At 44.0% G+C, this 16207-nt stretch overlaps 1 protein-coding gene across 1 annotated transcript in view; it reads right to left on the bottom strand.

Annotated features, from left to right (window-relative positions):
* sptbn5 (spectrin, beta, non-erythrocytic 5) overlaps nucleotides 1–16207 on the bottom strand; it is a gene marked incomplete at its 5' end in the record, with an annotated part of 56203 nt that overhangs the window by 26105 nt on the left and 13891 nt on the right. Inside the window, 19 exons of the mRNA XM_084181902.1 lie at nucleotides 51–245; nucleotides 426–558; nucleotides 749–906; nucleotides 1287–1403; nucleotides 1759–1959; nucleotides 2167–2353; nucleotides 2571–2797; nucleotides 3420–3584; nucleotides 3950–4120; nucleotides 4206–4305; nucleotides 4456–4595; nucleotides 4770–5016; nucleotides 9770–10057; nucleotides 10180–10434; nucleotides 10660–10790; nucleotides 10964–11116; nucleotides 13703–13915; nucleotides 14277–14413; nucleotides 14553–14727. Coding sequence (XP_084038028.1) covers nucleotides 51–245; nucleotides 426–558; nucleotides 749–906; nucleotides 1287–1403; nucleotides 1759–1959; nucleotides 2167–2353; nucleotides 2571–2797; nucleotides 3420–3584; nucleotides 3950–4120; nucleotides 4206–4305; nucleotides 4456–4595; nucleotides 4770–5016; nucleotides 9770–10057; nucleotides 10180–10434; nucleotides 10660–10790; nucleotides 10964–11116; nucleotides 13703–13915; nucleotides 14277–14413; nucleotides 14553–14727 — 3393 coding nt within the window. The remainder of the gene's footprint in view (nucleotides 1–50; nucleotides 246–425; nucleotides 559–748; nucleotides 907–1286; nucleotides 1404–1758; nucleotides 1960–2166; nucleotides 2354–2570; nucleotides 2798–3419; nucleotides 3585–3949; nucleotides 4121–4205; nucleotides 4306–4455; nucleotides 4596–4769; nucleotides 5017–9769; nucleotides 10058–10179; nucleotides 10435–10659; nucleotides 10791–10963; nucleotides 11117–13702; nucleotides 13916–14276; nucleotides 14414–14552; nucleotides 14728–16207) is intronic.

Below are 16207 nucleotides of genomic sequence, written 5' to 3'. Positions count from 1 at the left end.
GGGTTGTATTTCATCATTTGAATGTGGATACATGCATTGCTAATTTGTACAGTGGACTGGTAGTGTGAGCAATACAGCATATCGATTAGGTGCCCATACCTGAGTTGATGTTGTATGTCCCTGATGGTGGAAGCCTGAGGATGCTTATGTTGAATGAGCCTATCAGCAAGCTCTTTGCAGCTCCGCATCCTATCAAAACCCACGTCTAACTGCTTCAGGAAGGCCTCAAATTTACCATTCAGTAGCTGTCATGGGAAATCAAGAACATTCGGAAGGAATAGGCATGACTCACGCTCACAATCTGGATAATATTTTACAACTGAATATTTTGGAGATCTGTGCAAATATATATATATATATATATATATATATATATATATATATATATATATATATAGACAGTAGTGGTAGATCGAATTTCTCACCAATACATGTTCGTAGTCATTTCCGTAGTCCTCAGAGGAGGCTATCTGTCTCTGCTGTGTGATCCAGTCGTCCAGCTCTGAAGACTCCCGTCTGAACTCATGGAGGTGGAGAGCCTCCCTCAGCTTCTGGCCCCTAAGAGAAGGTAGACAACTCCTCTGTTACACACAAGACACTCAAACATAACATATGTCTCCTCGGGGTGCCTGTAGTTTTTTTTTTTTTTTTGGGGGGGGGGGGGGGGGGGGGGGGCATCAAACCATGATCTCTTGGCATCTTTGTATCAAATGTCATGCGTTTGATTGCTGCAGTGACTTGAGCTCACCTGATTTGGGCATGGTGTTGCAGCTGGCTCATCTGACTGCTGATGCGGCTGTATGGTCTGTTGACCTCTTCCAGGTTCCACTCATGGACGGCTGACTCCACACTATCCCCCAGCTCCTCCACCTGGGCCTCCAGCACCTCCATCTGCCCCTCCACCGCCTGCAGGACACACAGAGACAGCAGCATTACACACCATGCTCCTCACCATGCAGCTGCATTAGACACCATGGTCCTCACCGTGCAGCTGCATTAGACACCATGGTCCTCACCGTGCAGCTGCATTAGACACCATGGTCCTTAACGTGCAGCTGCATTAGACACCATGGTCCTCAACGTGCAGCTGCATTAGACAGTGGTCCCTAGATCTGTAGATGCTTTAACCAACTCCTCTGATTATCACGGCATACTATGGTCATTCAGCAGATGGCTTTATCCAAAACAACTTTATCCAAACAACAGAACTGTGAACATTGACAGTGACACATAGTTTGAATACCGCTAGTCAAACGCAAGAGAACAGGAGAATGGGGTAACAGTACCTGATGCTGCTTGATAAGGCTCTGGGTGGCTAGATCGTTCTTGCCATACTCATCAGTGCTGACCAACGCTAGAGTCTCAGAGAGACGGGTTTCCAGCTCCGCACAGTCAAGCAAGATCTAGGAGCAAAAGAGTGCAGTGATGAGGTGGTATATGCAGGGTATAATGATTATTGTCTTTCAGAGGTACAGTCTAAAAGAAATGTGAGCTAATGTCTAGATGCTTTTTATAGTGGAGATCAGGATTATACATTGCCTGGCTGGGCTGATGAGACAGTGGATTGCGCAGTCAGATGGAACAGAGTAAATAGGCATTTTAACGTCATAGATTTAGCCGGTGGTAACTTGTGAAGTAGACACCGGCTGCGGTTTTAACCAATCAGCATTCAGGATTAGAACCACCTGTTGTATAATCATGAATAAAACCTCTTTGGATCCATCACAATCAGGATGCTGCTTTTCCTGTTGGCCCTACCTGTTCTCTAGTGATGGCCCTGTTCAGGTGGATGGCCCTCTTGTCACAGGCTGCCTCTAGCTCCTTCCACTCTGTGGCCAGGTGTGTATTCCTCTGCTGGACTTCCTCTCCATTATATTGGCTGGACTTTTCCAGGCTCCGCCCCTTCTCCAGGACCCGGTTCAAGTGTTTACAGTGGGCGTTCACTTCTGCCTGCAGCTCCTGATCACAGAACACACATTTTATTTTTGTCAGGGACTATGCACAACAAATATATTGCACCAGCTTTAGCTCATTTATATCTGTCCACCCTGGGCAGGAAACAAACTAACCAAAAAGACTGGATAAGAGTCACAAAATGACTTGATATAAAATAAAACATAAACGCAATCTAACTTTGTCATTATTTCCTTGTTACCAGACTGATACCTTATGTTTCTGCATGAGGTTGATAGCCCCTGCCAGGGACTTGTCATAGTTTGTGGAGCCAGTGGATGGGTAGTGTTCTGTGATCCAGGAAAGTTCTAGGTCTACGTCATGATAGAAGCCAAACAGAGCCACGGATGCCTCCAGCTGGGCCCTGCGATGATCCAGAGGCTTCTGCAGCGACTTGAACCTGCATTCAGAGATTATGTCTCAAAAATATCCACACTGATTATGAAAAGGGGACAGATGTTTTTTCTGACCATGTTACCTGAACAGGAAAAACTCAGGTCCCTAGTTAGAGAACTAGGCTAGCTAATTCAATGCATAAATGAATCAACGGATCGATCAGTGGATTGCTTTACTGCTACTAATTACAGATCATATTAATCAGAGTCTTTACTACGTACAGCTTCATGTACGTATCTGTCTCCTGAAGGATCCTCTGGGAGTCAAAGTGATTCGTGGCAAGGTGCTTGGCCCGGGTGACGATGGTGTTGATCTTGTCAGCCAGTTCCTGGGCCTCCGTCTCTAGCTGCTGGTGCTCCTTCAACAGCTGGCGGCTGGAGCGAAGGTCGTGCCCTTTGGCTGCGTTCTGCAACATCCTCTGGATGGCCTCGATCTTCAGCTTGGCATCCTGCGAACAATGCGACTACAATTTACCTTGTCCTCAGGCTCAATTGCTACCGCATATAGACAGAGAGAGCAAGAGCTGGCTGGTGGACAAGACTAGATTATGATACGCATCATAAGCATCATCAACACATTTCAATTCATGGTAAAGAAATAACTAGGTATTTACTGAAAAATTACTTTGCAAAATAGCAATAACATCCTAATAATAACAACCTATGATTGACCTATTTGTTATATACCAGTGGAAACAGTACCGTAAAATAAAGTGCGCAACCCACATTTATCTACAGCATTCTTTCCCACAAATTCAATAGCCAAACTAGATCCAGGTAGGTAGTGTAGAGGTTGTTACAGTAGACTGTTACCTGTAGTTCCAGGTAATGTAGACTGAGGTTGTTAGTGTGTTACCTGTAGTTCCAGGTAGTGTAGACTGAGGTTGTTAGTGTGTTACCTGTAGTTCCAGGTAGTGTAGACTGAGGTTGTTAGTGTGTTACCTGTAGTTCCAGGTAGTGTAGACTGAGGTTGTTAGTGTGTTACCTGTAGTTCCAGGTAGTGTAGACTGAGGTTGTTAGTGTGTTAACTGTAGTTCCAGGTAGTGTAGACTGAGGTTGTTAGTGTGTTACCTGTAGTAACTCCATGAGCTGCTCCTGCTGTCCGGCCTGTCTCAGCTTGTCTCCTCTCTCAGTCATCTTCCCCTGGAGGCTGACCCAGCGACTGTTAACCTGGGTCGACGTCCTCCTGATGCTCTGGCTCTCATAGTGGTCCTCCGACAGCATCTCCTCCCCCAACTGATGGAACCAGACAACAGGTTAACTTACAGTACAATATAACAGTACAGTAACATCTGCTCCCCAAATGGATGGAAAGCGATTAGGCTTATGGTACAATATTTAACCGTACAGTAGGAGGCCTTCCTCCTAAATCTCTGGCTCTGGTAGTGCTCATCCACAAGCATCTCCTCCCCAACTGGTTTAGTGGTTTGTCAAGTTTACTATCGCATTGTTAAGAAGTGGGAGCAACAAACAGTGAACAGACTTTTTATCTTTATAGTACTTTTTTTTTGTAGTTTCACCATGACTCGAACAGATGAGAGAAGATGTCATTATGAGCCATGAGGTATAAAAAGGATTGAATGGTGAAAGCCCTGTGATACCTGTGTGAGTCTGTCTAGCCACACTTGGTTAGCTTGCATCTCTTTCTCAGCTGCTTCATGTCTCTTCAGCTTGCGGAGGATATTGGTAGGGTCACGGTACGACTCGTCTTCAGCTATCTTGAATTTCTCTTCCATCCACAACAGCATTTCCTCCGCATCTCTCTTGAACTCCTGATGACAAACGCACACAAAATGTTCAAGTGCTTAACTGCCATTGTAAAGGTACACAAAATGTGTGTTTCTGTGTCAAATGTACCTGATACTTATGTGAATCAAGCAGGAGGTTCCGTCTTTGTTTGCAGCTCTCTCCAAGCTTCTTATTGCGCTCTTGAATGTTCTGTGACCTCTCCTGTATTCTAGAAAGTCATTAAAAAAATAATTAGACCATAACACAAAGATCATATCAACGTTTTTTGAATAATTTGGACAATACATTGTTCACTGCAACACATTTCCTATACATTTGGGGAAAATGTCTCCAAACTGGTCATCAACATAGGTCTTACTGTTTGGCAGCAAAGTGTCGTTTGTTGATGAGTTCCTTGCTCTTGTCTTGGAAGAGGCTGATCTGTTGGTCCAGAGCCTTCAGCAGGCCCTCTAGTTCCTCCTGTCTGCCCAACAGACTGTGGACGTTGTCTACAGAGTCCTGAGCACAGAGAGAGAGGCAAACACAATGGATGAGAACAGAAGTGGCCTTACCTGGACAACAAACACACACACACACACACACACACAAAGACACATCCATCGGAACATACCATAGGGCTTATTATAATATTTTCATTAACTGTATAACCATGTAAAGTATATTGTATCTTACCCCCAGGTCTTTGACCTTCAGCCTGGCCTCATGCCCAGACAGGGCTGCCTCGATACGGTCAGCCTCCTGGTTCAGCTTCTGTAGCTCCACCCCCTGTTCCAGTCTCCTGTTCCTACTGCCCCACAGTTTGTCCAGCTTGGTCCACTCCTGGCTCAGCTTACCCAGCGTCTGCTGGATGTCCTTCACACCTCGGTTTCCCCTTGATTGTTCCTCAAGAGACTTTCCAAGTTTCTCCATGTCTTTCATCCTTTTTAGTTAGAAGAAAACAAATACATTACTGTGACATTTACAAAAAATGATTCACACATAGTGCCTTAAAAAAAGTATTCATCCCCCAACACTTTTAACCATATTTTGTCTCAGATTCAGAATTTGAGGATTTATTTCCACAAAGCCTTGAGCACCAATTTGCTCAGGCGCAATATATTACCTCAATAAGTCACACAATGTGTTGAAGGACTCCACCTGTGTAAGAAATTAGTGGATCACCTGCTTTAAATTAATCTGTGAGCATAAATACCACTCTCTCTGTATGGTCCCAAAGTATGGTAGAGACTTTCAAAAGAAAGAATCAAAATGAAAACGAAAGAGCATTCTAAGCAAGTCAGGGACATATCCTTGCCCGCAAAGAGCACATCCTTCCCCCCAAAGAGTTTGCAAAATGTCACCTAAAAGATACTGCAGTTATGTGGCAGAACGTCTTGTGGTCTGATGAGACTAAAGTGCAACTTTTTGGCCTGAACGCTAAGCGGTATGTGTGGCACAAGTCAAACACTGCACACCAGCCAGGAAACACCATCCCCACCGTAAAGTATGGTGGTGGAAGCGTCATGTTATGCGTCATGGGATGCTTTTCAGCAGCAGGGACTGGCAATAGTCAGGAGTGATGGGAGGATGAATGGCACACAATACAAAGACACCCTAGATAAAAACCTGCGCCCCTCTGCCATAAAACTCAAACTGCAGAAGAAGTTTGTCTTTCAACAGGACAACGATCCAAAGCACACTGCCAGAGCAACACTGGAGTGGCTTAAAATGAAGAAAATACAGTGGGGAAAAAAAGTATTTAGTCAGCCACCAATTGTGCAAGTTCTCCCACTTAAAAAGATGAGAGGCCTGTAATTTTCATCATAGGTACACGTCAACTATGACAGACAAATTGAGAAGAAAAAAAATCCAGAAAATCACATTGTAGGATTTTTTATGAATTTATTTGCAAATTATGGTGGAAAATAAGTATTTGGTCACCTACAAACAAGCAAGATTTCTGGCTCTCACAGACCTGTAACTTCTTCTTTAAGAGGCTCCTCTGTCCTCCACTCGTTACCTGTATTAATGGCACCTGTTTGAACTTGTTATCAGTATAAAATACACCTGTCCACAACCTCAAACAGTCACACTCCAAACTCCACTATGGCCAAGACCAAAGAGCTTTTCAAAGGACACCAGAAACAAAATTGTAGACCTGCACCAGGCTGGGAAGACTGAATCTGCAATAGGTAAGCAGCTTGGTTTGAAGAAATCAACTGTGGGAGCAATTATTAGGAAATGGAAGACATACAAGACCACTGATAATCTCCCTCGATCTGGGGCTCCACGCAAGATCTCACCCCGTGGGGTCAAAATGATCACAAGAACGGTGAGCAAAAATCCCAGAACCACATGGGGGGACCTAGTGAATGACCTGCAGAAGCTGGGACCAAAGTAACAAAGCCTACCATCAGTAACACACTACGCCGCCAGGGACTCAAATCCTGCAGTGCGAGACGTGTCCCCCTGCTTAAGCCAGTACATGTCCAGGCCCGTCTGAAGTTTGCTAGAGTGCATTTGGATGATCCAGAAGAGGATTGGGAGAATGTCATATGGTCAGATGAAACCAAAATATAACTTTTTGGTAAAAACTCAACTCGTCGTGTTTGGAGGACAAAGAATGCTGAGTTGCATCCAAAGAACACCATACCTACTGTGAAGCATGGGGGTGGAAACATCATGCTTTGGGGCTGTTTTTCTGCAAAGGGACCAGGACGACTGATCCGTGTAAAGGAAAGAATAAATGGGGCCATGTATCGTGAGATTTTGAGTGAAAACCTCCTTCCATCAGCAAGGGCATTGAAGTTGAAACGTGGCTGGGTCTTTCAGGATGACAATGATCCCAAACACACCGCCCGGGCAACGAAGGAGTGGCTTCGTAAGATGCATTTCAAGGTCCTGGAGTGGCCTAGCCAGTCTCCAGATCTCAACCCCATAGAAAATCTTTGGAGGGAGTTGAAAGTCCGTGTTTCCCAGCGACAGCCCCAAAACATCACTGCTCTAGAGGAGATCTGCATGGAGGAATGGGCCAAAATACCAGCAACAGTGTGAAAACCTTGTGAAGACTTACAGAAAACGTTTGACCTGTGTCATTGCCAACAAAGGGTATATAACAAAGTATTGAGAAACTTTTGTTATTGACCAAATACTTATTTTCCACCATCATTTGCAAATAAATTCATAAAAAATCCTATAATGTGATTTTCTGGAATTTTTTTTCTCATTTTGTCTGTCATAGTTGACGTGTACCTATGATGAAAATTACAGGCCTCTCTCATCTTTTTAAGTGGGAGAACTTTTTTTTTTTTTTTTTTTAGGGGGGATGGATCAGCTTAATATTGCAGATAGATTGCATCTTCTATCAATGTAATTGTCTGCATCACTTCCAATCCCCCATGTTTATTTTTTATATATATATTCCCCTTTATTACTTTTCAACCCCACCATCCTTTCCCTACTTGGAGTAAATTAGTGAACAACAACGCCCAGGCCTCTACTTCCGGTCTATACTTACTATCTACACCTTATGGACAGAGTTAATTTTACAATAATTCTATATCTATATATATATATATATAAGTGGGAGAACTTGCACAATTGGTGGCTGACTAAATACTTTTTTTCCCCACTGTAGATGCTCCATCACTGTGTGCAAAGTTTAGAGACTTGTAAAAAAACACTACAGGCTTTAATAACTGCCAGAGGTGGTTCAACCAAGTACTGACCCAGGAGAACGTATGGCTCACAAATACAAATTCCCAATCCAATGCATCAAAATCCCAGGCTGTGAGACTCTTAAATGTGAAAAAGGGGGATGGGGTCTGAATACTGTATGTTTTCCCTGCATCATGAATATGTCTGTAAGACACTAATAAAGGACAGTACAAAAAACACTGTGTATGATTTCCTATTGTCTCATCACAAACTAGCCTTCTCCTACTAAATTATCTTAGAAACACTGCTTACCTGAGAAATAGTTGCACTGAATACATCATCAGATACCTCCATGTCCCAGCATGCAGCACATACAGTGAGGGAAAAAAGTATTTGATGCCATGCTGATTTTGTACGTTTGCCCACTGACAAAGAAATGATCAGTCTATAATTTTAATGGTATGTTTATTTGAACAGTGAGAGACAGAATAACAACCATCCAGATAAACGCTTGTCAAAAATGTTATAAATTGATTTGCATTTTAATGAGGGAAATAAGTATTTGACCCCCTCTCAATCAGAAAAATGTCTGCCTCCCAGGTCTCTTTTATACAGGTAACGAGCTGAGATTAGGAGCACAGTCAAAGGGAGTGCTGCTAATCTCAGTTTGTTACCTGTATAAAAGACACCTGTCCACAGAAGCAATCAATCAATTAGATTCCAAACTCTCCACCATGGCCAAGACCAAAGAGCTCTCCAAGGATGTCAGGGACAAGATTGTAGACCTACACAAGGCTGGAATGGGCTACAAGACCATCGCCAAGCAGCTTGGTGAGAAGGTGACAACAGTTGGTAGATGGAAGAAACACAAAAGACTGTCAATCTACCTCGGCCTGGGGCTCCATGCAAGATCTCACCTTGTGGAGTTGCAATGTTCATGAGAACGGTGAGGAATCAGCCCAGAACTACACAGGAGGATCTTGTCAATGATCTCAAGGCAGCTGGGACCATAGTTACCAAGAAAACAATTGGTAACACACTACGCCGCGAAGGACTGAAATCCTGCAGCGCCCACAAGGTCCCCCTGCTCAAGAAAGCACATATTCAGGCCCGTCTGAAGTTTGCCAATGAACATCTGAATGATTCAGAGGAGAACTGGGTGAAGGTGTGGTCAGATGAGACCAAAATGGAGCTCTTTGGCATCAACTCAACTCGCCGTGTTTGGAGGAGGAGGAATGCTGCCTATGACCCCAAGAACACCATACCCACCGTCAAACATGGAGGTGGGAACATTATGCTTTGGGACAGGACAACTTCACCGCATCAAAGGGACGATGGACGGGGCCATGTACCGTCAAATCTTGGGTGAGAACCTCCTTCCCTCAGCCAGGGCATTGAAAATGGGTCGTGAATGGGTATTCCAGCATGACAATGACCCAAAACATACGGCCAAGGAAACAAAGGAGTGGCTCAAGAAGAAGCACATTAAGGTCCTGGAGTCGCCTAGCCAGTCTCCAGACCTTAATCCCATAGAAAATCTGTGGAGGGAGCTGAAGGTTCGAGTTGCCAAACGTCAGCCTCGAAACCTTAATGACTTGGAGAAGATCTGCAAAGAGGAGTGGAACAAAATCCCTCCTGAGATGTGTGCAAACCTGGTGGCCAACTACAAGAAACGTCTGACCTCTGTGATTGCCAACAAGGGTTTTGCCACCAAGTACTAAGTCATGTTTTGCAGAGGGGTCAAATACTTATTTCCCTCATTAAAAAGCAAATCAATTCATAACATTTTTGACATGCGTTTTTCTGGATTTTTTTGTTGTTATTCTGTCTCTCACTGTTCAAATAAATCTACCATTAAAATTATAGACTGATCATTTCTTTGTCAGTGGGCAAACGTACAAAATCAGCAGGGGATCAAATACTTTTTTCCCTCACTGTAACATACTATTATAAACACAAGTGTACTTTCCAGAAAGGAAAGAACCTAAATTAGTTTGATCTACTGTACCAAAATAACAAAACTCCTTCTGTCTCACCTCTCCCTCTGCTCGTCGATCTCTATCCTCAGATCCTGGTTGTCCTTCAGGAGGGTCTGAGCGGAGGTCACGTCCGAGGCTGTGTCGTCCTCCAGTAGGCGGTCCTGGACAGCCCCGGCCCACAGCAGCAGGTCCCTGGTCTCCTGCTGAAACAGCTGCAGCCGCTTGGCCTCCTCCAGAAGCCTCTGTCTCTCTGAGGCCTGGCCCTTCACCTGCTGCAGCAGAGCCTCCAGGCCCCGCACCTCCTCCATGATGGCTGCAGCCTCCGCTGGGCTGCAGTCCTGCTTCCTGGTTCATACACACATGTAGAACATGAATGAATGGAAGGATGAATAACTAACTGGCATTACATTAAAAACCATCAACAATAACAGTATAAAGTCTTGGGACAGTTTACAATTGTGCCTTACATTTTAGCCACACTCTTGAGGTATGCAATCTTCCTCTCCAGGGCCTGTATGTCTCTGAGTGCCTGAGCCTGGGCCCTCTCCTCAGTGTCCAGGGCTGTGGAGGTAGTACCCACACCGTCCACAGTGTCCAGCTGGGTGAGCTGCTCCATGAGCTGGGCCCGGGCCTCCTCACAGCTCTGGAGGAAGGATTGCACGTCCGCCGTACTCAGCAGCTCATGGCACTTCTCATCCTTCAGCTTCTGCATGCGCTCCCACCTAGCAAGAACAACAATATCATCAACAACAACATGGCCATCTCTCTTCAATTATTTAAATATTGTGTGTGCGTCTCAGTAAAATGCAGTGCAATTTCTGTACATAATAAACATTTCTGTGAACAACAGACAATAAAGTACTAATCTAAAAAACAGAGTTGAACATGTTATTCTTAGTAGATGTCAGTAGCACTATTACAAAATAGTTTTCTGCTAGTCCACCTACCTGCGGGTGACTTGTCCTTGCTTGGCCTGTATCTCTCTTTGTTTACTGTGTCTGCTCTTCACTAGCTCCTCCCCCAGTCTGGTGATATCATCAAGCTGGCCCTTCCCACTCGCCAGCTCGGTCAGAAAATTCTGGAACATGGGAAGTTCATGACAAGGGGAGTTCCAACTCTTAGATCAAGTACATAATAGCACTAGAGACAAATGCTGATGTACCGCTTATGAATGTGTTATGAAGTCCTTATGTAGGTGGCCTTCAAATAAAGTGTTACAGACTAATCTCAGTGATGAGGCTGGATCCTTACCTCATATTTGGCCTGCACCACTCCCACGTTGTCAGAGTTAGGACTGAAGGTGTTAAGGATGTTCTCCTTGTCCTCCATCCAGGACTCAAACTCCTCACAGGTGTTGTAGAAGCGGTGCAACCGAACCGTCTCCTCCAGAGTCTTCCTCCTGGACTGTATGGTGGAGAAATCAGACACAAATATACTATTTGGCTGCCAGTATGTGACAACTTAGACGTGTGCTACAGGATGATTGCTCTGGGTCCTATTCTCTGTACCGGGCGCTGCCACTACATCATCAAAGATGTCTTCACAAAAATGTCAAAGCATAAAACAAAATGTAGTGTTATAGCTTACATAACTTAGATGTAGTGTGATGATTTTTATCGTTTTTTTTTTTTTTTTGGGGGGGGGGGGGGGTAGATCAGCTTTAATATTGCAGATAGATTGTAACTTCCATCAATGTAATTGTCTGCATCACTTCCAATCCCCCATATGTTTTTTTTCTCTCGCAAATATATATATATAGTAAAAAATCCCTGTTTTAGGCCAGTTAGGATCACCACTTTATTTTAAGAATGTGAAATGTCAGAATAATAGTAGAGAGAATGATTTAGTTCAGCTTTGATTTCTTTCATCACATTCCCAGTGGGTCACAAGTTTACATACACTCAATTAGTATTTGGTAGCATTGCCTTTAAATTGTTTAACTTGGGTCAAACGTTTCGGGTAGCCTTCCACAAGCTTCCCACAATAAGTTGGGGGAATTTTGGCCCATTTCTCCTGACAGAGCTGGTGTAACTGAGTCAGGTTTGTAGGCCTCCTTGCTCGCACACGCTTTTTCAGTTCTGCCCACACATTTTCTATAGGATTGAGGTCAGGGCTTTGTGATGGCCACTCCAATACCTTGACTTTGTTGTCCTTAAGCCATTTTGCCACAACTTTGGTAGTATGCTTGGGGTCATTGTCCATTTGGAAGACCCATTTGCGACCAAGCTTTAACTTCCTGACTGATGTGTCTTGAGATGTTGCTTCAATATATCCACATCATTTTCTTTCCTCATGATGCCATCTATTTTGTGAAGTGCACCAGTCCCTCCTGCAGCAAAGCACCCATACAGCATGATGCTGCCACCCCCGTGCTTCACGGTTGAGATGGTGTTCTTCGGCTTGCAAGCAACCCCCTTTTTCCTCCAAACATAACGATGGTCATTATGGCCAAACAGTTCTATTTTTGTTTCATCATACCAGAGGACATTTCTCCATATGTGCAGTTGCAAACCGTAGTCTGGCTTTTTTATGGCGGTTTTGGAGCAGTGGCTTCTTCCTTGCTGAGCGGACTTTCAGGTTATGTCGATATAGGACTCATTTTACTGTGGATATAGATACTTTTGTACCTGTTTCCTCCAGCATCTTCAAAGGATCCTTTGCTGTTGTTCTGGGATTGATTTGCACTTTTCGCACAAAAGTACATTCATCTCTAGGAGACAGAACGCGTCTCCTTCCTGAGCGGTATGACGGCTTCTTGGTCCCATGGTGTTTATACTTGCGTACTATTGTTTGTACAGATGAACGTGGTACCTTCAGGCGTTTTGAAATTGCTCCCAAGGATGAACCAGACTTGTGGAGGTCTACAATTTTTTTTCTGAGGTCTTGGCTGATTTCTTTTGATTTTCCCATGATGTCAAGCAAAGAGGCACTGAGTTTGAAGGTAGGCCTTGAAATACATCCACAGGTGCACTTCCAATTGACTCAAATGATGTCAATTAGTCTATCAGAAGCTTCTAAATCCATGACCTCATTTTCTGGAATTTCCCAAGCTGTTTAAAGGCACAGTCAACTTAGTGAATGTAAACTTCTGACCCACTGGAATTGTTATACAATTAATTATAAGTGAAATAATCTGTCTGTAAACAATTGTTGGAAAAATTACTTGTGTCATGCACAAAGTAGATGTCCTATCCGACTTCCCAAAACTATAGTTTGTTAATAAGAAATGTGTGGAGTGGTTGAAAAACGAGTTTTAATGACTCCTGAAATTAATTATTCTCTCTACTATTATTCTGACATTTCACATTCTTAAAATAAAGTGGTGATCCTAACTGACCTAAGACAGGGAATTTCTACTAGGATTAAATGTCAGGAATTGTGAAAAACAGAGTTTAAATGTATTTGGCTAAGGTGTATGTAAACTTCCGACTTCAACTGTATATCTATTCATATATCTTGCATATCTTATTTTCCATCATTATCAATTAATATGCGCAATAATGTCGGCAGTTCATGCGTAGGATTTTAGCAAACAATTATTGTGGTTCATCCTATATTCTCCCTAACATCCTTACCCCCTTGCAACAGATGTGGGATAAACATACATGCTCATATTCTAACACACTCAACCCCTTTCCTCCACAATCAACCATAAGATCAGATGCTCAACGGTTGTTACATCCCAGAGCTCAACTCAAGAAAGGACCTGATTTACGAATGCATATACATTTTAGTCATTTAGCAGACGCTCTTATCCAGAGCGACTTACAGTTAGTGAGTGCATACACTTTCATACTGGCCACCCGTGGGAAACGAACCCACAACCCTGGTGTTGCAAGCGCCATGCTCTACCAACAGTTACAGCTGTTTGAGAAAGCATGCAAGATTGAGCAACAATTGACAATGTGAGATTTGATTGCTTGTACTGCTTATGTGATGCAATGGGAAAAAATGTAGAGGAGAATCTGAAACCCCGGTCTTATTTCTCACATTAGCCAGGCTGTGCAGGCTGTTGAAGTCCCGGTCTAGATTGCTCTGGGTGCTCTCTATGGTTTCTCTCTGGTAATGTGGATCAGGAATCGATGAGGACTGGATCTCAGCTGTCCCCCGGCGTATGGAACGTCTGCGACGCGCCCGGTTCACCCTCTTAGTGGGGCTTTCAGCAACCCCGTTGGTGGATGGAGGTGGTGTAGAGGGCATGTTCTATTTAAAATGGAGAATTATTAAGTTTAAACTGTGTAGACCAGGGGTATTCAAATCTTACCCTACAAGGTCCGGAGTACTGCTGGTTTTCTGTTCTAACTGATAATTTCACACACCTGGTGTCCCAGGTCTATATCAGTCCCTGACTAGAGGGGAATAATACAGAAACAAAACAGTGGAACTGGCTTTGAGGTCCAGATTTGAATTTGAGGGGTGTAGACCATTGATCTCAACCTGGGATTATGCGGGTCGGTTAATGAGTTTTAATGTAGGCACACAATTATACTTGCGATGAATCAAATGGGTAAAGTACCATAAAGCTCTTTACAAGGCCAGAGAGACAGCTAATAGTGAGCCTTACTGTAGATGATGGGAGTTCTGTGAGGTACGTCTTTGGCACCAGCTGTTCGTTGCCTTCGCTGTCCCTCACTAGAAACTTATCCTCATTGTCTCTGTTGAGGATAGTCACGATTTCCCCACGGTCCCACACCATCACACCTGGAAAACAGAGACTATTTACCTTAGAAACTGGACTAAGCCTATTGGTAGAAAAGTAACATGAAAAACATTTCCCCCCCAAAATCTGCAAAAACAGTATATAAATAATCCATATTTGATTGAAGGAGAGAATCTGTACCTCGTGTGTATTTAAACCTGATCTTGGCCATGGCCTCCTGCGTATGGGTCTGGGTAGATGTCTGAGTGATCCTTGCGCCTCTGAGGGAGGTCACTCTCCCAGGAGTGGTCACTCCCCCCTCCTCCTCACCAGAGGACTCACTGTACTGGGGCATCTTGTTCTGCTGGGCCTCAGCCTGCGTAAAAATACAAAAGTGCTCAGCAACTCTTGAAGTCAATGGGGGTGGACTTTTATAGTAAGCTACTTCTTTATTATTAAAACCAATGTGTTTGAGGATGTACAATGCATTCGGAAAGTATTCAGACCCCTTGAATTTTTCCACAAATTGTTACGTTACAGCCTTATTCTAAAATTGATTAAATAGTTTGTTTTTCTCATCAATCTACACACAATACCCAATAATGACATATCACATTTACATATGTATTCAGACCCTTTACTGGGCACTTTGTTGAAGCACCTTTGGCAGCAATTACAGCCTCGAAGTCTGGGTATGAAGCTACAAGCTTGGCACACCTGTATTTGGGGAGTTTCTCCCATTCCTCTCTACAGATCCTCTCAAGCTCTGTCAGGTTGGATGGAGAGCGTTGCTGCACAGCTATTTTCATGTCTCTCCTTGATGTTCGATCGGGTTCAAGTCTGGGCTCTGGCTGGGCCACTCAAGGACATTCAGAGACTTTTCCCGAAGCCACTCCTGCATTGTCTTGGCTGTGTGCTTAGGGTCGTTGTCCTGTTGGAAGGTGAACCTTCACCCCAGTCTGAGTTCCTGAGCACTCTGGAGCAGGTTTTCATCAAGGAGCTCTCTGTACTTTGCTCCGTTCATCTTTGCCTCGATCCTGACTAGTCTCCCAGTCCCTGCCGCTGAAAAACATCCCCACAGCATGAGGCTGCCGCCACCATGCTTCACCTTAGGGATGGTGCCAGGTTTCCTCCAGACGTGACGCTTGGCATTCAGGACAAAGAGTTCAATCTTGGTTTCATCAGACCAGAGAATCTTGTTTCTCATGGTCTGAAAGTCCTTTAAGTGCCTTTCGGCAAACTCCAAGCCGGCTGTCATGTGCCTTTTACTGAGGAGTGGCTTCCGTCTGGCCACTCTACCACAAAGGCCTGATTGGTGGAGTCCTGCAGAGATGGTTGTGATTCTGGAAGGTTCTACGATCTCCACAGAGGAACTCTAGAGCTCTGTCAGAGTGACCATTGGGTTCTTGGTCACCTCCCTGACCAAGGCCCTTCTCCCCCGATTGCTCAGTTTGGCCGGGCGGCCAGCTCTAGGAGGAGTCTTAGTTGTTCCAAACTTCTTCCATTTAAGAATGATGGAGGCCACTATCTTCTTGGGGACCTTCAATACTGCAGAAACGTTTTGGTACCCAGATCTGTGCCTCGACACAATCCTGTCTCAGAACTCTACGGACAATTCCTTCGACCTCATGGCTTGGTTTTTGCTCTGACATGCACTGTCAACTGTGGGACCTTATATAGACAGTTGTGTGCCAAATCATGTCCAATCAAGTTGTAGAAACATTTCAAGGATGATCAATGGAAACAGGATGCACCTGAGCTCAATTTCGAGTCTTATAGCAAAGGGTCTGAATACTTACGTAAATAAGGTATCTGTTTATTATTTTTAATACATTTGCAAAAATTTCTTAAAATCT

This window comes from Coregonus lavaretus (genome assembly GCF_964263955.1).
Source record: "Coregonus lavaretus genome assembly, chromosome: 18".
Lineage (NCBI taxonomy): Eukaryota > Metazoa > Chordata > Actinopteri > Salmoniformes > Salmonidae > Coregonus > Coregonus lavaretus.
This window is presented reverse-complemented; position numbering and strand designations above follow the sequence as displayed.